The following is a 22,190-nucleotide window of genomic DNA, read 5'->3' as shown; positions in this document are numbered from 1 at the left end:
ACCACGAGCCCCGTACAGTATATTTTTCATTGAAACAAATCCCTTTTGAGAAACGATTTAAAAAAATAACCCTTTTTAGATTACCAGATTCCCTATCTTCAGGTTAATACTACGGATGTAAGACAAAAATTATTGTTTATATTATTATGTATATTATGAAGTATATTATTATGTATATTATTAATATATATAGTATTATGTAAATTATAATGTATATATATTTTTAATTTGTCACTGTTATAGATAAGGTTTGCAAATGCCCAGATTTATAGCAAAACTCTGTACAGGGTCGCCACGGATTAGAATTCTGTTTGGAATCGACCAGCTAAAAAAGCAAGTAGGCAAGTTATTTTATTTCTGACCTTTTTTCGATTACTTGCCCTTGATTATTGTCTGCTAAAGACACAAGTCTCAGACTATGACTTTCCTAAAAGCTAATTCTTTGCGAGCGTAGAAGGTTTACAAAGAAAAGCATTCGTATTTTCAAGAGTGTTGAATAAACATAACCTCGGCGGCACTTTACGTGAAACACACTACTTTGTTAGGTAGCACATCATGTGTAAGGCTGGTTCTTCGAGTCCAGTCGGTATATCACGTGCAGACTTCATCATATTCATTGTGAATATCATAGTTACTATTGATAATCAGTAGCGATTATTATTAGCATTGAAATTAATTATTTGTAGTATAGTATAATAATAATCATAATTTTTTAAGTCCACTTGTTTTTAGATCTCTGTTTGTTCAATTAGCATCACGGCGATATAACTGCGTTGAAATATTTCACGTTTCAACTTTTCAAGCGCCCCATGCTACTGATGTTAGATTCTCTACTTCAGGCCGTTACCATTTTTTTATTCTGTCTAACCGTAGTGAATCGTTTCAGATGATGACATCTTATCCATCGTGGGATGCGTAATTTATGTAATGCATACAAGCAAACATCTTAGTTACTAATTGCATACGTTAGCTAATAATCGTTGTTGTTAGAAAGGAAGTCATAACGAATACCGAGTTCATTCTGACTCCCTTTCGCCTCTTACAGCAGCAACCCTCTCGCGTTAAGATCTGGGAAATCGGTATCATCCTCGGTACAGAAAATGTTGCAAATTGTAATTTTTTTTGGCATTATAGAGTATAAGACTCCAACAAATGTATTCTAAGATTTTAAAATAAAGCGTGAGGATTTAATGTATGTATATATTTTTTTCTTACTCTTCTCTATTCATAAATGTTGTTATTATGCTGCATTCATTGTATGGGAGTTTAATTATTTTTTATACTTCTTCTAAATTAGTTTGTCGTTGCTTCCCTATTGCAAAAATAAAACAATGATGCGTAATGTAGAAATTTATTGATACGTCGTTGTCCTAATGCGCCACAGATACTATAGTGCACGCCTGAAATTCATCAAGTAGAACGAGAGCGAGACGCTCCGACAGAAGTCTGGATGGGATGCCCTTGTAACGAGACCATATTAGATCGCAAGTAATAACATATGTATACTCCTTAAACTTTCTTCTTATAGCACATTCAGTTAGCGTAACAAACTATCTTGGTGTAAATAAAGTAAATAACGATATTGTCTTCAATTATTTCAAAGTCCGTGGAATCAAAGGAATTTAGACAAAATTATAATCATTAAATATTTTCGTAGGGCAAATTAATGCAGCACTTGAAATATATGATTTGAGCGAAGGTTTACGAAATAAAGAGATGTTATTTGGTTTGAATCCGTTCGGTTAATGACTGCTTTATTCAGAGGATGTCGGATTTATATACACATTTGTTATTAATGTGTATTCGGTTAAGTTTTGGTTCGTTTATTGGAGTGTCGCCTTGCTTCACATCCTTGTTACGTACGGACCTTACCCACCGTTTCTTAAAAAAATCTGTCTCCGTGCAACACGCGAACATTTTTTAAACGCTGCCAGAAATTTTCCACAAACAGAGAGTCCCCTGCATTAGATACTAGGCGCTACATAGGTTTTTTTACGGCTCGTCCGCAATTCTTTAATCTCACCTCCTCCTTATTCCGCTCGCAGGCAGATGTCGGCTCATCTACGAGTACCTTTCCTGTGGGTCTCGGTGGTGAAACAGACGTCGGCTCGTCCGAAATTGTTTAATCCTTATACCCCCAATTCAACAAATTAACGAATCCTTGGTCACGCACGACTGCCTTAGCCCTCGGCTCGTAACACCCTTGTCGCATCGATGTTGCGTGCATTCTTGTTCTGAGCCCTGCTTTAGGATTTTTTAATTATTTCTATGATATGTTGTTACGATGGAAGCTGTCGCGGGTGTGACTACGTTCCGGCACCTCGATCACTTTTCATTTGTAGAAGAAACAGTCTAAGGAATTCGGAGGAGGAAGTGGTATCCTTATAAGGATACGTCCCCAGGAGGGTATCCCCTTTCCGTTGTTTATAATTTTGGAATTTTACATAACATAAATTTGGACAATTTTTGGTCCCATAACGGAACTCTAATGCCGAAACTATCGACCGGAAGTCGTTTTGTTTGGCCACAGAAAGAGAAGTCAACACTGCTCGAGCAGGGCCCTCCAAAGATGCAACCAAGGCCAAAGCTTTCCTCGGTTCATCCCAACCGTTCGCGCGACCTGTCGCGTCGAATTGAATTATATATTCTTCCCATGAAGCTTTGCCGTCAAACGCCAACGCGGCTCTGTTTGTTGCCTGCCTTTCTTCAAACCGAGCCCACTCCTGTTCCCATCTTTGTTCCAAGATCTTCTACTGCTCCTGAAACTGCTCCGAAATATTCCGCTGGAAGTCTTCGAATAGCGCCTGTAACGTCGTCGTATCCGCCCCCGAAGTGGATGCCGTTGTCATGGAATTCATCCCACTTCTGACACCAATGTTGCGAAGGCCTCGGCCTCGCCTCACCGGTGAACACACTTTTTTCAATAACATTAATAACACTTATAACACAATACAACTCTTGAGAAGAAGTCCAGAAATATTATTAAGGTGCATGTTTTCGCTTCAACGGCTCGAGAGATTCTGTCGTCTTTCTTCTTTTTAAACAACCTCGATGGCCGGATACAACAATATCGATCCAACGGCCAATTTCTTTCGATCTCCGCAATCGACAGCTTCTTCCATCGTAACAGTATTTAAGATTCCTCAGTACCTATCGTGCTGATGGGATAAATGGGACTTTCATGTACAATTCATGTACAATAATTCTAACATTATGTCGATACTGTAAAAGTATAAATTTTATTACTCTACTATATATCTATATCAAATTTGCATTGTCATTTCTTTTTCGGTTTTTGTATTTTTGCAGCTTGGATTTTCAATTAGAACATCTCAGACAAATTACAGAGTACACGTGCGCGTGCTACACATATCCCTGTGTTTTCTCAAAATATTTGACCATTTTCAAATTTGGAAATTAAGCCAAAATCTAACGTGATGTGTGCAAAGTTCCCTGGTTCAATAATTTTGGAGTAATTATGATTAACAAGTTATAAACGAATCAAAAATAATTTAACGTGAAAGTCGTACAATACTTAAAGACTAATGATTTGATAATAAATATAAAACACGTATTACAAGTTTCCACCAAATAAAAAGCTGTTGGATAATTGAGATTTGGACGAAGTTTACGGGTGTCCTGAAAGCCTTCCTCTTTTATTGGCATCCCAGTGGCTTTGTTCCTAGTAACCTACGACTATACGATTGACATACTAAGCAGGGCGTGAATAACGATCTTAATTTTGTTTTGCATGCTTCGAAGCAAGCTAAAAAACGTAACTTAGTGTTATGGAAGGAAAAATGGAAGGCATGTGTTTATAACTTTTTTTAAAGCATACAAAACAAAATTAAGAATATCGTTGTTACGAGCCGAGAACTAAGGCAGTCGTGGGTGACCGAGGATTCGTTAATTTGTGGAATTGGGGGTATAAGGATTGAACAATGACGGACGAACCGACGTCTGTTTCACCGCCGGGACCCAGAGGAAAGGTACTCGTAGATGAGCCGTCGTCTGTTTCACCGTCGGCGCCTACGAGCGGAATAAGGAATCAGGAAAACTTAACCTCGTAACTCTTTAATTGGTGTACCTCGAGCGGCAAAGGTACACCGTGGTGGATATGATACTAGCAACTGGGAGAAAAGGATGTGGACGATGAATAAACTTGACTCTAAGTTTCAATTTAAAAATACTAAAGTATATTCACAGAGAACTGAGTCTATTACAAGTGTTTGAAGTGTTTAAAGTGTAACGCGTACTTAAGGCCGGTGTTCTCGGTTTTCAGGCACTGAGAAATGCGTGGGTTCGTACAGCCTGACAGTTTTGACGAGAATTATACGTAATCTATACCCTGCCGACTTTGGTTGCGTACTGCCCGATGAGGGAAGAAAACGTGCACCTTTTATACTCACAAATTCGGTGGAATACGGCGGTCAGGAATGCGTCTACGTGATCTTTTTCTATCCATATGTGGTTTCGTGGGAGTCTGATGCGTGGGAAACCGCAACGCTCGGAGCCTTCTGTTTATGGAAAAGCGCTGGTCACTGCCTAACAGTCGCTGCAAGGGAGATAAGAATTTCGTGGGATACAAAGTTATGAAAAACTTTGATATGAAACTCAGATATGAAAAAGATACACTGCAAATGGCTAAAATTATTTTCAATCATAGGAATCCTGTAACGGAGTAGTCCTTCGACCAGGTGCAAAAATTCAAGTCACGTGACTTTTTAAAGAAAATAATTAATGCATGTTCCCTTTTCGGATGGTATTAATCGTGTTGACTTTATGGTAATTCCAGTCACAAAATCTTCTTTGTCGCTTCTAACAAGATTATAGGGAACAATACCAGTAATTGCACAGTTCGCTGCCAGCCTTTTAATTTAAGAACCCTTGGTCCGTGACGGAGCTTGACCATTTTCTTCGACGTGATTGGTCGAAAACAAATTCCAAATAAAGTGTTAAACGGGCGATTAAAAGCAATGGAACCGCATTGTCCAAATCGTTACGTTATTAAGTTGTTGCATGCGAGATATCGGATTTTCACGATCTGCAAACATTTATCTCCCAGCTTATGTTATTATTGTGGATTTTCTTAAGTTTACGCGTCAACCGCCACGACATTTTATTTACAATACTACAGTACTCAATTATATTACAACAGCAATTATACGAATATTCAATATCGATGATTGATCGCTTAACGACCCGATTTCAACTGTCAACTGTCCGTCGGTATATTATATTTGCTTATGTTATGTTATTATTACGTATTGCCAGCGTCACATTTTGCCCGAAAGCATTCTTTGCAATTTCTGTATTACATCGCAAAAAACAGTTTCAGAATTAAATGAATCAAGAAGTATGCAATATTCACCCTATCCACCCAATCTATTGCCAATAGATTTTCATCTTTTTAATCACCTATACAACTATTTTCACAGAATAAACGGTTTGTTTGCTTGAGTATAATTATTTTTCGAAAACTAACACTGAGACCAATGAGCGGTCTATAAGGGTTGTAAATCCTCAATTTTAAAATGACAACGTTATTCGCGATACCCTATGACCACTTAAGGTAATAGAGCTGATAGAGAGGTGAAGAATGCGGCACACTTTTAAACTTGAAATAAATACTATATTCTAAAAACAAGTAACTTGGGTCTATTGAGTATATTTCGCTGTTGTGTCGCGAGGTGAACTGAGTTCTGAAGATGAATGGTGTCGAAAACGTAAGTTCGGTGTAGGTGTGGTTTTTGTTCTGAGACAAGCGGATTCGCTGATCACAACTGTTTGGACATGGAGAAAAAGGCGTGGTTGTTTGCGATGATTGGTTATGGATTAAAGGGAGAAAATGACCACCTACAATTCGAAGGTCCCTTGCAGGTACATCTGTACCCTTGCGTGACGTTCGCGGGGAAATCCGCTTGTCCCAAGAAAGTACCATAGTAGGTAAGAAATCGGAAAGGCAACTCAAATTGAACAATGCGGGTGAAAATAATGGACTCGACGATGGCTCGACCTGTGGTTCCTGAATGCAGAGAATAATTTAGAAAATGCTAACAGATTTTTTGCTAGGCGTGACGGCCTTTTTAGAAATATTGTTACTGCGATAATTTGGTATTATTAGGGTCTGTGATTTTTGGTGAAATATGCGACACACATGAGCTTGAAGGGTCTAACTGTCTCGTTTATGATTTGAAAATGTGAATGGTTGTAAAGATATAAAATACAGCAATATGTTCTTTTCTGACAACGGGATAATAATATTGTAGTCTCCATAGCCGATTTTATTCAAGCAAAAAGCCAAAATTTCATTGAAAATTGCATTTGCAAGTTAAAATAAGTCGCATTTCTCACAATAAATATTTTTCAGAAAAAAATACGAATTCACTTGTAACATTCTTTTATTCTCTTTCGTTACATCGAGGACAATGCAATAACTAGGAGAGTCTTCCCCTGTCCAACTTATCGAAATATTGCCTACATATACATACAATTAAAATATATGTAATTCAATGTGCATTCAGCATTGAGCATTATTCGCAAATTGGCTGGCAAATGCGGCCGAGAAATCTACAAGGCGAAAAGTGCAAATCGAATATCGTGCCACATGTTCCAGATGGAGCGCCAAGCGTTCGAATGCGCGAAAAGAGGGAGACTACAAGCAGGGTAAAGTAAAACAGCCTAGATTCCTCGTCGTCTAAACACATAGATAAAACTCACTAGCTTCGTACTGTCTTTCTTGATCATCTCCCGTTCTCTTTCTAAAATAACTGCGCGAAGATGGATGCGTAATAAAATGGTGGGGATAAAAAGGTTCTTGAATTGGGAAAGATAAAGCTCTGGAATTGCGAGACGACTGTATATATTTATCAAATTTAGTAATATGTTAATCTATCCGCGATTTCCTAGTGTAATTTTAATATTTTGCATGAAGTATATATATGCGCCAGAGAGGTTTTGCACGATATTTCTACCTTCTTTAACTTTTGTAAGCATCCTCATCATTTTATAGTACACCGGATCCGTAGACTAACTTCTACACTGCATGGTAGGGCTCGGAATTACAGTAATGGGACCTACTCCTGCACTCCTCCACTGCGGATTGCATGCGCAGTAAAATGATGTGCGCGCAAGCTTAGGGAGTATGAAAAGCGTGCAGGAATAGGTCCCATTATTCTAATTGTACACCTTCAGAGACTGCTCTGAAATGTGCTGCAGAATGGTATCACCCAATTCCATTTGTGAGATCTCTCCTACTGCACATGTCAGAGCAGTTTCCGAAAATACATAAACATAAACATGTTAGAACATTCAATTAGATATATAGCATATACCATATACCATATATTGTAAATTCATTTTTAGATAATATTTTAATGTTTGAAATTCTTTATACTTATTGAACATCACTTTCTATTTAATAATTTTTCAAATATCGCTGCGCTTTTCAAGGTTACTAATTTTTCTCAGACATGTACTAATTCTTTTATTCAATGAGGTGAAAAGGAGACGAATATCACTTTAAAAAGTGACAATGTTGTCTGTAGGTAGTCTACTAAGGTTATCCAAATTAGCGACATGAATTTCAAATGTTATGGTGAAAGTATCATATTGTATTTTGTAGTTTGGTTATAAACTATGGTTATTGACTAGAGAAAATATTTACAAAAAGTCTACATTTTAAGATTATTATTTAAGATATAAGATTGCATATATGTATATCATTTATAATTGAAAATGTCATGACTTTCGGACAGAGTCAATCTTTGTGAATTATATATCGATGACTTAAGCGACAGTAGCGCAATATCGGAAACTCGGACTGATTACGAATTATAATACGAAATATCCCGAGGATTGCCGAAGCGATTTAGTGACGTCATGCTGAAGCAGAAGAGATAAGACAGTCAAAAAAGTGTAGTTCTGTTTTCTAATATAATTACAGTTCGTATAAATATCTTTGATAGCTGCGTGATTTTTCAAAATGTCGTACGCGTATCTTTTTAAATACATCATCATTGGAGATACAGGTAAATTTGCGATACTCTTTTATAAGCAAACGTGAAAGTGGTACCTACGTATATTCTCCACTACGTCGACCGTGACAGGACCCATTGTTTTCGTTTCTCTTTGTAGTATTCTTCATTTGCAGATTATAAAAATATTATAGATCTTCTAATGTACAGACATTATAATGACATTTATTAACAAAAATGATGTATTTTTTTAATAATTGTTCAATCATGCACGTTTTTTTCTAATAGCTATTTCTATTAGAAAACTTTGTGCTGGTTTATTTATGTTAACAGATTCCTTATGGATCACTGTGAAATAAATGTTACATGATTAAGATATGAATAACTTAACGTTCTAAACACACATTTTTTCTAAATGTTATTACTAGGGCATTATCATCATGTTGTTTACTGTCATTGTCCAGAATAGTAGCACCATTCATCCTTAAAATTTTCTTAACTTTAAGTATTGTTAAACCAAACGAGTGTAAGAAGTCATTTAATGCATTTCAATGTTAAACTTTGATCATTATGTTCTTGTTTTTGAAGAACTTTTATGTGTGCAGTCATTAAATTTTGTAATAAATATCAGTAACATAGTTAACAATTATACTACAATATTAATTTTAGTTACTGACACACTAATAAAAGTATATAAATTCTTAATGTTTAAGAAATATACAAATATTACCTAATTTTTTAATTAGGGGTTGGCAAGTCATGTCTTCTCCTTCAATTCACGGACAAGAGATTTCAGCCAGTACATGACCTAACAATAGGTGTTGAGTTTGGAGCCAGGATGATTATGATTGATGGAAAGCAGATCAAGCTTCAAATTTGGGATACTGTAATTATTAATTAATCATATAAGAAACTTAGAAATCTCATAAACTAATTTGTTACATATTACATATTCAATAGAAGAACTTAGTAATGTCATAAATTTGGTACAATAATGGATATAGGTTTAGAATACTATGTACATTGATTTCAATCATAATATGTAAAGATTTATGCAATTCTAAGCAAAATTTTAATTCTTTCTTTTGTTTAATTTCTTTATTTTCTTATCTAACTAATTGTTCTAAAAATCAAGGCAAGTCTATGTTTATACATTTGTCATTTATAACTTCATAATTTTTCAACTAGTTAATTGCTACTATGAATAAATTAAATAATATTCTATTTTATGGCAAAAAGTAAGTGTTAGTAAGATTATTTGACTTACAGGCAGGACAAGAAGCATTTCGTTCCATTACACGCTCATACTATCGTGGAGCAGCGGGAGCTTTGTTAGTATATGACATCACACGGAGGGAAACATTTAATCACCTGACAACTTGGTTAGAAGATGCACGTCAGCATTCAAATTCTAATATGGTGATCATGTTAATTGGTAATAAAAGTGATCTGGACAATAAGCGGGAAGTCAGGAGAGAAGAAGGTGAAGCATTCGCAAGGGAACATGGACTTGTTTTTATGGAAACCAGTGCAAAGACAGCTGCTAATGTAGAAGAAGCATTTATCAATACAGCAAAAGTAATTTACGAAAAAATTCAAGAAGGTGTATTTGATATAAACAATGAGGTAAAATGAAAGACATTTATACAATACTATTGACATATCTTTCTGAAATTGTGGCCAATGTATCAAAAATTTGTACAGGCAAACGGCATCAAAATTGGACCACAAAATTCCCCAACAAGTGCTGGCGATTTAGCAGGTACTGGTGGGCATGGAAACACGCAAGGTGGTGGGTGTTGCTAGGGGCTGGGGGTTGCCTGTCCACCGCTTCATCCTTCTCCAATTTAAATTAATCTTTTTACTCCTTGTTTTGATTTTATTCTCAATAAGTTGATTTACATAAAATTGATCTTTTCCGCGTGTCGCATCATAAAGTAACAAATGAATTTTTTTGTATTTATTATTTGAAACAAAGTATGCATATACTAATAAGTGTATTATAAGGTAAAGTGCTACATATTATTGAATCATAAAACTTAATAAATTTGTAACTTTCAAAGGCTTGACAATGTTAGTTTATTATTTTTAAATATATATGTTACATGATTTGTATATTTGGTCCTAGACAGAAGTAATCGATTATATATGTCTTATATTAACATAGTGATATTATTTGTCTTTATTGCATTAGTGAAATAGAACTTTTTAATATATAAAAATAATACGTAATTTTGCATGTGCTAATAGAGAAATAAAACTTATTTTCTTAAGTTAGTACTGCATTTCATTTTTATTTATTTGTAACCGAAATACTTTAAGTTTAATTAGAATATATGAGAAATGAGACACAAAATTGATTAAAAATTGGATATTGATAAAGCGGGAGGGGATAGGTACTTCTATTTGATGTTTTGTATCTGTTCACATTGTATATTGTATGTATTGTGCACTAATCTTTGGAACATAATTTACTTTAATAATGGATCGTAATTGATAATATATGGATCAAAGTGATTTGTCAAAATATTATTTACATTTGACTACCTAAGGCGACACCATGTATGTGTATGTATCAATGTATGAAATGACGAATATATAAAACATATAAATCAATTTTCTTACGAGGCCTATCTAACCAGAAAATCTTTTATTTATTCATGATTGGTATTGTTATTTTTGATGGAATATTGTTCAGAATTATATATTTTATATTACGTTGTGTAAAACTTGTAAAAGTTATTTAAGTAGATTGATTTAATTTATAAATATGCAGAGACTGCAACTATAAATAGTAATACCAATCAAGTAAATAGAGTACTTTGTGCATTTGAATCCAAAGACAGTTATATTATACACTTATATTTCTATTTTACTAGTAAGCTTAGTACTTTAAAATTTATTAAATACTAAAATGATTTGGTTACTCAAAGATATATAATGTATATGTACTAATGCGTAATTTATCTTCATTACAATGATAGTTCGCTCGCAAGTAGTTCTATGTAAACAATTTACATTTCGTATAATGAAAAGAAAAATTTAATTAACTTTTCGTCGGATATCACAGTTTATAATGTATTAAAAATCTAGGTAAAATGTATGTAGATTAATATCAAACGGATATGAGAAACAAAACACATTTTCATACCTGTTCAACATGATACTTATAGCGCGCTTATATAGTGTCACAATTAAAATGTATACGCTGGCTTAAAATATGATCGACAATTATTTATTATGAACTAATATGAAATGTTATGTATAACTCATTTTTTAAATTAAAATATATATGTGTATATCAATACTTTAATTTGAATTTATTTTTTTTCAATTAAAAAATTCATAACATAAATAGGATAGTATGTATTTATTGATGTCACATTTAAACTGTGAGCAAAATACATTTTCTTAATACATCCGGTTTAATTACAAATGGTGTGGCGAACCTGTTTGAGTCTCTATGAATATATTAAAATGCGATAATAAAACTAGTTTCAATTCTTTCATCATTCAATGTTCGCCATTAAATCTACAATTAATTTCAAATATGGAGCACGATAGAACGTTCCCTCGAACATTGAAAAAATATTATAAATTTAAACACCCGCAGTATATTAATATGAAATGTGTATAATTTAATTTCGCGTGTAAGTATATCACTTGTAAAATCTTGAAAATTTTACGCAAGAACAATTAAAAAATTACAACACTTTATTAGATTGTTAAGGATTTTGAAGTTATTCGCGATGAATTTAATGAAAGTTCATTGTTCTATCTTAACGAAAGTCAAAGAGGCGAAGACATGAGATGAGTAGCACCGGAAGACGATAAATAAAGCATATAATGACGGGGTGATAAGGTGACATTACGAAGGAAGGAAAGCAAAAGAGATAACAAAAGACATGAAACGCAACCAATTGTAGTACAAGTATTGGCGGAGAATGTAAAAGTAGACATATACGTATCTATAATGTATAACTTTGAAAGGGAGTTTACGCGCCAGCAAGTTTCACGAGTCTGCTACGCCACTGGAAGAGCGCTCGAAATAGCGGCTTGATACTGAATGCACGCTTTCTTCTATTGCTATATTCCAAGCGATTCACGGTATTCCATCACACGCGTGAACAGAAAGCACGTACTAGATTGTTTCGTATTCAGCTACGAATTTTAGTTTGGTTATTGTCAACATCACTTTTTGTTGATCGTTTCCCCTTATCGTTACGTTTAACTTTTATCCACCGTATCTGATATCATATCGTTGAATTTGTGCCAACGCGTATCGGTACATTGCTAATAGAAGTTTTGATTGAAAGAAAAGTGTCTCAGACGATTTGTCTGTCATTTGCCGCACTTTTCAAAATTGGATTTGGTGACATTCGAAATGTAATCGTTGTGTTTATTTAAAATTCCTGTTCACGTTAGCCGGATCTATGCTACATAATCTTCTGAAACAATTTGTGCATTGACGGAGGAATGGGTTTAACGCAATTACATGTTTTCTAACGAACCAGACACGGCCCGAATTTAATGCACAGCCTGTGGGAAGAACTTTTGGTATGTATTATCATTTCTAATTTGTAACTGTATATTTTGGTCGCGAAACAATTACTCTAATGTACGGATTCCTCTTTAAATGAACATAAGGTTATAATCTCGTCGTTTGAATAAAAGTATTAAATAAGTTCGTCTACATTTTCAGATACAGAGGTATTTCAAATTGTGAAAACTAAACGTGTTCAATAAAAATGCGGTCCTTGACCTTGTTTTCTTTCGTATACCGTTCTAATGTCGTTTATAGGTTAGGGAACCTGTTTATTATGGTATTGTATTTATCGACAATATAAAATTGTTGACAGTTCTTCTGTACTGAACAATCGCAGTAGTTTCGATAGTCAATTTTCATAATTGACAATTTTGCTCATGTCATATTAAGTGAGAAACGGATATACTGTTCGCAGTATCGGGTTGTATACATAATAGTTCTTAGGAAAATCTGACATCAGCTAACAGGAAGCCCTGTGCATTCTACATTTATACATCTAAATGCACTTTTACCGAGAGTGATATAGAGTCTCATTTATGCTCGTTGTAAGTTATAATATTAAATTACGTTTTAAGAGTCGTTTAAATTACGTTTACATTACGTCATAAGCGATATTATTTTTACACAACATAAGCATATTTTTGTATTCCAAATCAAGAACACAAGGTACATGTAAAATAGAGATTTACAATTTTTTGTGACATTATTTCTTTAACATTACAACATGAATAAGAATAGGGAAAATGATTACAATGGCACAGAACTAGAAAATGTGTAAGAAGTGAAAGATATGTTCTTGAACAGTATAATTTGTTATCCGTGTAAGGAACTATAGTTTCATGCGTTTGTACTTTCGTAGTTTCGCAATGTCGCTGCACGTTCCATTCAAATTTTTCTGTTCTATTTTTACTCCAGTTTCATTTCGAATATAAAACAGAACTTTTCAACAAATGTAAACAAATCAAATTAATATTTTTCTTATCGTTTTATTAAAAAAGAATTAGCCGAAAATAATGCAATTTATACAAACAAGTTTAATTGACATTCTTATAAATTGTGTAATACAATTGATTAATTGTATTATATATTTTGGAATAATTTAACAGTTCAGTTAGCAATTTGTTTTCCATTCTCATTCATTATTCTCATCTTCAAATAAATTAAAATCATGATAGAATTATCGTGTCCTCATGGTCAAGGTCGTCATTTAATTTACAAGTTCGATTGTGTCTGTCTGAGATTTCATAATAAATTTCATATCGGCTGTCTTTTAGTAGACAACCAATCTATAAACATGTATGTATAATGTTTATCTAAATAAAAATCTCGAATAAGAAGTGAAAGATACAAAAATTTGATTCGTTACTCGAAGTTCGAATGAAAAAAGTATTTTTATTCGACGAGTACCGAATAAATTTCATTTGACGAGAATTTATTCGACGAATAAAAATACTTTTTTATTCGTAACGTCCAATAAAATTTTCGTCTTTTACCTGTATCTTTATTCGAAGGCTTCGAATAAGCTTTTATAAATCAAACAATTTTTAATTTAAATTAAAAATGATATATATATATATATTTACTGTAATATACACATAATACATTAGTATTCATCTCAAAATTACATGAATTCTAAATGCAACAATAAAAGGGGACAAATATTGGATTCTTTAATGACATTATATACTTTCGATATTATTTTATATTTTATAGTTTATATTTTCATCGATGTAGATTGACCAATTTGCTCTACAACTTTGAGGTAACTGCCATGTTAATATTTTATCAATTAAATAGGTACAAAATTTACATTCAATTATAAGATAAACTTATTTGTTATTCGATATTATAAAATCCCTATCAACAATGATTACTTTGGAAAAACGTGTTTAATGAACAACGAATAGAACGATTGTTATATTATAGAAACACGATGCTGCCACATTTATTTCAAAACAAGTCGTTAAATTTGTTTGTTTACGCTACGGTATGTAGAACATTGCTACCGGAATTAGAGTGCGGTTCCTTGAGGGTCATGTAGACGTATCTGCCTGTTCCGGCCTTTGTGTTTGTTTCCATTGAACCAGTGCAGTGATGGTGTATGAGTCTTTGATTTGTAGGACAACGAACTACATCTGTCTATTCATCTAAATGCATGAATGCGAACTTTGTGATAGTTTCTGAATGAACGTGAACGTCACTCTTTCTGGCGCATCGTTAACTGCGCCGGTACGGTGACACAGCTCGGAGGGTTAATGAAAATAAAAGACCCATCATTTGGACTTCCGAGATCGAACACTTGGGATTAAGTATTTGGATCGTGCACATGAAATCAGCGTTTTGCATAGAGGTGGTTACACGAAACTAATTTTTTACTTTTCGACTCCTATATTTAATTTTACTTTACTTCGAATAATAAAATCACGTTTAGTATTCTTTTCCAATGTTATTGGCACATATTTGATTTTAATCGTTCGAAAAACGAACTGTTTTAAATTTTCCTCAGATTTCTGTTGTATTGGCAAACGTATGCGCACAAATTCTTTCAGAAATATGGGATTAAATGTTACAGCAATTATGTAGTTTAAAAGTGCGACATTAATCTTTGGGAATATATTATGATAAGAATTTTACTCTAATTGAATTTTTTCACGTGTTTTCCTGGTCTTTTTTTCTAATATTAGAAGAATATTCATAAGACGCCATTCTGGTTATCGTTTTTTATTGTAATAGATTTGTAACACTTTTTGTAATTCATCTGTCCATTAGCAAACAATAAATCAATATTTTTTGCACGTGTTGTAATCGCCATAGTTGTGAGTAAATCTTAAAAAAATTTCTTTCAGGTTACCAAGAATTAAATTTTAATGGCGCCATTTTTTGAATTCTCTTTAGTTTTAAGTATCCGAAGTATTTGGAGCTTTTTCCATATTAAAATATTCTAGTTCCAGTTCTAGCAACTGCTACATTAAATATAAGATATTTGAAAAGATATGTAGATGAAGTAATTAATATTCGAGAGAAAGAAAACGATAACTATAATTTTTTCGTGGGCAATGCATTTATTGTTTCGCAAATGAGTTTAAAACAGATAAGTACTTACAGAAATTACTTCAACCTGCTATTACATGTCTACACGAAAGAGTTTTTTTTTTGTAAAACAATTCGTAAAGTGTATTAATTTTGTTCATGTTGCAGAATTTTTGCTTTTGTAACCTTATCAATCTCAATGTTCTTTTACTCAATAGACGATAAGATCTTGCATTATCTTGTATTTGATAAATACTCTGTTGTATACCCTAATTATTATAGCAAATACAACTAAAATAATTGTGTAATTTTTACATTTAATTATCTGTACAGTTTACAGCTAATGTTACTCCGCATATGCAAGAAAAATAATTCTATTGTGTGTGAATTACTTAACAGTTACGTATACTTTTTTCTAGACGAAGCGAAACAACGTCACGATGTCGGCTACGCCGATATAAAGTATCTGGAAACGAATGATGAATTGGTGGACGATGACTTTTCATACAGACTGACCATCAGTATTGAGATTCACACGTGCTTTGATTTCTACTGCTGCTTCTACACGGCTTTATCATGATGAATGTTGTTCCACTTACCGATAAACAACTCCATCAGTTGGTAAGTGAATCGTATTAAAAATCGAGTAATATATTATCTGAAACACTTAATTATTTATAATTTGAAGAATAATAATATTTTTGGATTTGATATATTATGGACTAAAGGAAAAATGTTTTCTTTTTTTAGAGTATCAGCATTGGAAAGGCCGTAAATCCTACAGAAACTCCGGTAAAGGAGAAACATGTGCGAAGTATCCTTTTTCAATAACAAATTCATATTTTGAAAGAAATTTCTGCGGTATCTTTAATTGTCTATATCAATTAACATTATGAAAACTTTGTGATAATAACATCTAACTTGTACAGTCAATATACAAATCTTTCAAGAATATATTATAATTTAATAATAATTAATTATTTGTTGTATGTGACAAATCATTTGTACCTTATATACCTTAAATAAACATAGGCGCAATTATTGGTACATATCAAGAAAAAAGCGGAATGATCTTTTGGATGTACATGTTAAGACAACCCTTGCAAGAGAATCAAATAGTAGCATGGAAATTTTGTCACGTTTTACACAAAATATTGCGTGAGGGCCACCCAAAAGTAATTCCAGATTCTCAACGGTATCGGGGAAAGCTAGAGGATCTTGGAAAATTATGGCAACACCTTCGGGAAGGTTACGGCCAATTGATTCAATTGTATATAAGACTGTTGATAACCAAATTGGACTTTCACAAAAGAAATCCACGGATACCTGGAAATCTTCAAGTAACGCCGGAGGAATTGAAAGCTATTGGAGAAAATGATATTAATGTCTAGTAAGCTCGCGGTCTTATATTTGTTAAATATTAGGAGATTCTTAAATATACAGTACTTAAATAAATATAAAACTCACTTAAATTTTTTTTAGGTATCTGCTTTACATACATTTCATTTAGCTTTATTTAGTTTATTATTACTTCTGTCTGTTTTAGTTTCCAGATGTCGGTTGAAATGTTTGATTATATGGATGATATTTTAAATCTACAACGTGCAGGTATGCAATAAACTCTGTTATCTAACTTCGACAAATATAAATAATTGTGTAAGAATATACATTATTTATAAAGAAGGTTTTATATACATTTACCAACAGAAATCATGATTTCAGTTACCACTTCGTTGACGAATACACCATCGAATTCGATGACCGCTAGTGGACAGTGTCGATTGGCTCCCTTAATACCGTGCGTCTTGGACGCTTCGCAGCTATACGATTATTGCGTGAAAATTTTATTTAAACTTCATAATACTTTGCCAGCAGACACTTTGGCTGGTCATCGTGATCGGTTTTCGAAACAGTTTCAAGAACTGAAGAAATTTTATAACACAGTGAAACAAAGACAGTATTTCAAGGCTCTCATAACTATACCTTCACTACCAGAGGTAAATCAAATACTTTTAAATTAGAATGAAGAGCAAGAGATATGTTGTAATTTAAATTGCTTACTACTTAATTATTCCAGAATCCACCGAACTTTTTGATACAATCAGAACTACGATCATATGTTACACCGAGAGTCGAATTGCCGGAAGAGTCTTTGGATAGCGAAGCGGTTGTAGATAGTCTCATTGACACTTCTGACACAAATTCATTGCCTGGTGATCAATTGGATTCAACGCGGAATGGCTCAATTTCTCCTGATACGTTAGCAGAAAGGTAAACCAAGATTTATTTGAAATTATTTTTGCTGTTTTCAACAATAAAAAAGATAAACAAATAATGATTTGTTTGTATGTTAGGGAAAGTCTAATCGATCACTTACATCAAGAAATTAGTCGCCAAAGACAAGAATTGCATCGCGTATTAACTGAGCATCAGCAAATTGTGGAAGTGCATCAGGATCGAGAGACGCAGCTTGAGACTAGTTTAATTGCCAAGGTAGAAAGTTAATAGAATATTAAAAAGAAGTTATGAATTTATCTTTTTCTTCTAAAAATTTTTAGTGCAGTGAACTTGAACAGGAGAAACAAATCAATCAGGATTCTCTTAAGCAAAAAGCAGACATGATGGTGAAAGTTCATGAAAGTGAAGGTTGGTGAATCTTATTTTTATTCAAAATTATATTTCAAAATGTCTATATGATACATTATTGATCATTTTTTTCAGAAAAGTATAAAACTTTGGAAGAGAAGTTTCAAAAGTTGAAAGATGTATATGCCAAATTGAGGGAAGAACATATCAGTTTAATTAGGAAGGCAAGCATTTTAACTCAAATACAAAATATATAATTGTTAAACAAGGGAACTTTAGTTATAAATAATTCGTTATTAAACAGAAAGCGGATGTTGACAAACAACTTGGTTTACTGAAAGTGTCGCAAGCACAATCAGAAAGACGAACTAACGATGCAGAACGCCGACTCGATGAGCTGATGCAGGCTCAAACCATAAATGAACAAGAAGGACGAAAAATTGTTGAAGCGCAACAGGACTTGGATGACTTGAAACAACAACTGCATTCTACGAAATCTGAAAACATGGTTAATAGCTTTCTTTTTACCTAAAGTTTAAGTTTCTATTTTCTTTTTATTTCGTTCCGGTAAAGATGTAATATTGTAGGTGTTGATTGCCAAAAATGATTTAATAACATCTGAAAAAACGGGTTTAGAGGGCGATCTACATGATCTATTAGCGCAGAAAGAGGAGTTAGATTTAAAGATTGAAAAATTAGAAGTCGAAGCTGAACGATGTCGTAATGAAATGAATTTACATGGTGACACTATGTTGTATGAATTATTGTGTAAGTGCCCTTAACTAATTATTATTTGTTAATGAACAGAAAAATGATTGAAGACTATTCAAATAAAAGTGTATTTTTGTTTCAGTAAATTGTCTATCTGAAGCAGAAGATATAATACGGTATTCATTGAGTGCTATAGATAATCCAACTATGTCAGATTTAACATGCACACCACAGTACCTTGAACGATTAGAAGAATCGATTGTAAAATCGTTGGATGGATTGGATTCAACGTATACTGGTTACGTGTGCGACACAACAAAAGGAAAAATGCTCATTAAAAGTGCGATACACGTTGCTTATACTTTGGGTCTTTTTTTGATTCATGCAAGGTCCACATCAAACACATCTATCGATATCGCATTGGGCGATAGTAAGTTAGGCTAACGTTTGAAGCTAATGAAAATTTGGAGAATATCAAATTTCTTATGTTATAATCTGTTTTAGAATTAACTGATGAATGTAAGCAATTAGGAGCACAATCTTTAACTATGTTTAATTATATAAAAGAGAAGTCACCGTCAACTGTTGGTCAAATCAATGAAGTAAGACAACAATTTAAGCAAATATGCGAACTCGCCGCTACGCTGTCTAATGGTCAGGGTAACGTTGAAGCTATAGGTAGTTTAGTGGAAATGGAGCTGTTAAGCATGGATAAAGCAATAGAAGAAGCTACTGACAGAATACGGGTACATTATAATTTATTATAGTGATTAAGTTATTTTTATATGTAATGACATATTTTGCAATGTTTAATCAGGACATGTTAGAAAAATCTCGTGCTGCAGATTCAGGAATAAAATTAGCGGTGAACGGAAAAATTTTAGATACTTGTACAGAATTGATGACATGTATTAGGAAGCTAGTTCAAAAGTCTCGGTTACTGCAAGGAGAAATCGTTGAACAAGGAAAGGTATAGATCTTGTATCTATCAATATTTTATTTATGCGTGAATGTAATATAAAAATGTGTTTTTAACATTAGGGTACAGCGTCTGCGACAGAATTCTATAAACGGAACCATCAATGGTCTGAGGGACTCATATCAGCAGCGAAAGCAGTTGCAATGGGTGCTACTCTATTATTGTAAGTACAAATTATGAACTGCAACACATTGTTTGAGCTACGAAATATACTGGTATATATAGGGAAGCTGCAGATAAGGTTGTTGCTGGAAATGGTAAATTTGAACAACTAGTAGTCGCGTCGCAAGGGATTGCTGCGTCAACAGCTCAATTAGTAGTTGCAAGCAGAGTAAAAGCAAACAGAAATAGCAGTAACTTGGCAGCACTTTCCGAAGCATCTAGAGATGTGACACAAGCAACAGGAAGCGTTGTAGCAACTGCTAAAAATTGCAGTCAACTCGTTGAAGAAAATGGTAACTAATTTTTTATTACCGCATCTTACAAATACTTATAAATACTGAAAGGTTAGGAGACTAATGTTACTAACATTTTACAGATGATTTAGATTTCTCTGGATTAAGTCTACATCAAGCTAAGCGGCTAGAAATGGAGGCTAAAGTTCGTGTACTGGAATTAGAACAGGCTCTCTTAACAGAGAGATTACGCTTATCTGCTTTGCGTCGTTACCATTATCAACTTGAAGGTGAAAAAGAATGAGTATGTATTACATGCAAACAAGCAATTTAATATATCACGATTTTAAATAATTTTAGTAAGATGGTTATATCGTTTACAGATGTTTAACTTCTAACTATTTCATTGGCATTAAACAGTATGAAAGAAAATGTTTACAAATGAAAAGTAAACAGTTAAATTTCATTATAAAATAATATATTATGAAGATCTATCTGGGTTGCCTGAATCAAGTTACTGTAATATTTGCATGTTCAATGTTTAATAAATACACTTTTATTCATTTTTAATAATTGAACATATCTATATAAAAAACAAAAAATAATTAACGTTATTCTCTTATATCATCTTTTAAAAACTTTTTTATATTTGGTTATTTGTCCTAATATTGATTTTCTTTTATTATGAAGGATTCTAAATAAAATCTAAACTTAATTGAATGTTCCAAATTTTCTACAAAATTCAACCAAGGTAAACTACATAATCATAAAGAATAGTGAAGTAATTTAGAAGAATAAACTACCTGCACACATGATTATATTGAAATATGGTAAGATTTTTGAATGTCTGAGATGAGATAACTAGAATGGAGAATCACTTATAGTGGAATAAAGCGGGATTAATAAGGAAACGCTACCAATTGTCGGATTCAATTTTAGGTCCTAATCGTAGAATGACTAAAGTTTTAGTGGTCGTATGAAAGCCAAAGCTGGATTATATTTTACATAATATAAAATTTATATATATATAAATATAAAAAAAATATATACAGGGTGGGCCAAATAAAGTGTTACAAAGCAATATCTCCATTATCGTTAATGATACGCGAAAATGCTTGAGGAACAAATTGTTTGGTTCGAAGGGGCACATGTTGTGGTCGAAATRGTTTTTTTTTTAAATGTCATACTTTTTGAGATTTGAAGGTCATCGATGTTTTTTCAAATGGAACTATGTATTCGTTTTTCGATGACAWTATYGCCGATTTTAAGACGAATCCAGCGACCTATAACTCAAGGCCCCGCCCCTTGGCCAATAGGCCCCGCCTCTCCCCCAATAGGCCYCGCCCMTCGGCCRRTAGGCCSSGSCCYWTYSRCRKARGRSCSRGGCCSATSGGYSCCGSYCYTMYGYSRAWRGGSCSSGGCCYMTTGGCCGAKGGGCGRGGCCTATTGGGGGAGAGGCGGGGCCTATTGGCCAAGGGGCGGGGCCTTGAGTTATAGGTCGCTGGATTCGTCTTAAAATCGGCRATAWTGTCATCGAAAAACGAATACATAGTTCCATTTGAAAAAACATCGATGACCTTCAAATCTCAAAAAGTATGACATTTAAAAAAAAAACYATTTCGACCACAACATGTGCCCCTTCGAACCAAACAATTTGTTCCTCAAGCATTTTCGCGTATCATTAACGATAATGGAGATATTGCTTTGTAACACTTTATTTCCCCCACCTTGTAGACATATACATACATATATTTATTTATATTTCAAAAGTTAATCTTTCGCCAGATTTATGTTTAAATACATTAGATTATACATTTTCCGTAACTGTTTTAAAAAACGATATTATATAAAAAAAGCGTTAGACACACTAATTTGATTACAAAAATTTGTTTATAAATAGAAAATAGCTAAAGTACTGCATAATGGGGTATTTTGTCGATCTAGCTGGCCAAAGTACAGTTTTGTAG

The 22,190-nt window shown here is 33.4% G+C and overlaps 2 protein-coding genes across 2 annotated transcripts; both read left to right on the top strand.

The window, feature by feature from the left end:
* The first annotated feature begins 7,866 nt into the window (after nucleotides 1-7,866).
* On the top strand, nucleotides 7,867-11,283 carry Rab2 (RAS oncogene family member Rab2). The gene is made up of 4 exons (XM_078192838.1): nucleotides 7,867-8,030; nucleotides 8,723-8,862; nucleotides 9,246-9,602; nucleotides 9,681-11,283. The coding sequence occupies exons 1-4, from the start codon at nucleotides 7,985-7,987 to the stop codon at nucleotides 9,780-9,782; spliced, it is 645 nt and encodes a 214-aa protein (XP_078048964.1). The 5' UTR covers nucleotides 7,867-7,984; the 3' UTR covers nucleotides 9,783-11,283.
* A 771-nt stretch (nucleotides 11,284-12,054) lies between these two features.
* Hip1 (Huntingtin interacting protein 1) lies at nucleotides 12,055-21,209 on the top strand. Its single transcript, XM_078192933.1, has 19 exons — nucleotides 12,055-12,533; nucleotides 15,972-16,173; nucleotides 16,303-16,366; nucleotides 16,585-16,942; nucleotides 17,099-17,160; nucleotides 17,275-17,549; nucleotides 17,630-17,823; nucleotides 17,907-18,045; nucleotides 18,111-18,198; nucleotides 18,274-18,362; nucleotides 18,443-18,646; nucleotides 18,726-18,906; nucleotides 18,992-19,279; nucleotides 19,354-19,595; nucleotides 19,667-19,819; nucleotides 19,891-19,991; nucleotides 20,054-20,283; nucleotides 20,367-20,527; nucleotides 20,607-21,209. Exons 2-18 carry the CDS (start codon nucleotides 16,129-16,131, stop codon nucleotides 20,525-20,527), a joined length of 2,874 nt encoding a protein of 957 aa, XP_078049059.1. The 5' UTR covers nucleotides 12,055-12,533; nucleotides 15,972-16,128; the 3' UTR covers nucleotides 20,607-21,209.
* The last annotated feature ends 981 nt before the right edge of the window (nucleotides 21,210-22,190 follow it).

Source organism: Augochlora pura, chromosome 10, assembly GCF_028453695.1.
Source record: "Augochlora pura isolate Apur16 chromosome 10, APUR_v2.2.1, whole genome shotgun sequence".
Classification (NCBI taxonomy): domain Eukaryota; kingdom Metazoa; phylum Arthropoda; class Insecta; order Hymenoptera; family Halictidae; genus Augochlora; species Augochlora pura.
The sequence above is the reverse complement of the archived record's forward strand: the minus strand, read 5'-3'. Positions and strand labels throughout refer to the sequence as shown.

What these genes read in the sequence shown, in the direction of transcription:
- Rab2 (XM_078192838.1), top strand. Translation starts at nt 7,985, where the DNA reads ATGTCGTACGCGTATCTTTTTAAATACATCATCATTGGAGATACAG. An exon ending in CATCATCATTGGAGATACAG is followed by an intron (nt 8,031 to 8,722) that starts GTAAATTTGCGA and finishes TTTTTTAATTAG; the next exon opens with GGGTTGGCAAGTCATGTCTT. An exon ending in AGCTTCAAATTTGGGATACT is followed by an intron (nt 8,863 to 9,245) that starts GTAATTATTAAT and finishes TTTGACTTACAG; the next exon opens with GCAGGACAAGAAGCATTTCG.
- Hip1 (XM_078192933.1), top strand. Translation starts at nt 16,129, where the DNA reads ATGATGAATGTTGTTCCACTTACCGATAAACAACTCCATCAGTTG. An exon ending in GAAAGTTCATGAAAGTGAAG is followed by an intron (nt 18,199 to 18,273) that starts GTTGGTGAATCT and finishes CATTTTTTTCAG; the next exon opens with AAAAGTATAAAACTTTGGAA. An exon ending in ATATCAGTTTAATTAGGAAG is followed by an intron (nt 18,363 to 18,442) that starts GCAAGCATTTTA and finishes GTTATTAAACAG; the next exon opens with AAAGCGGATGTTGACAAACA.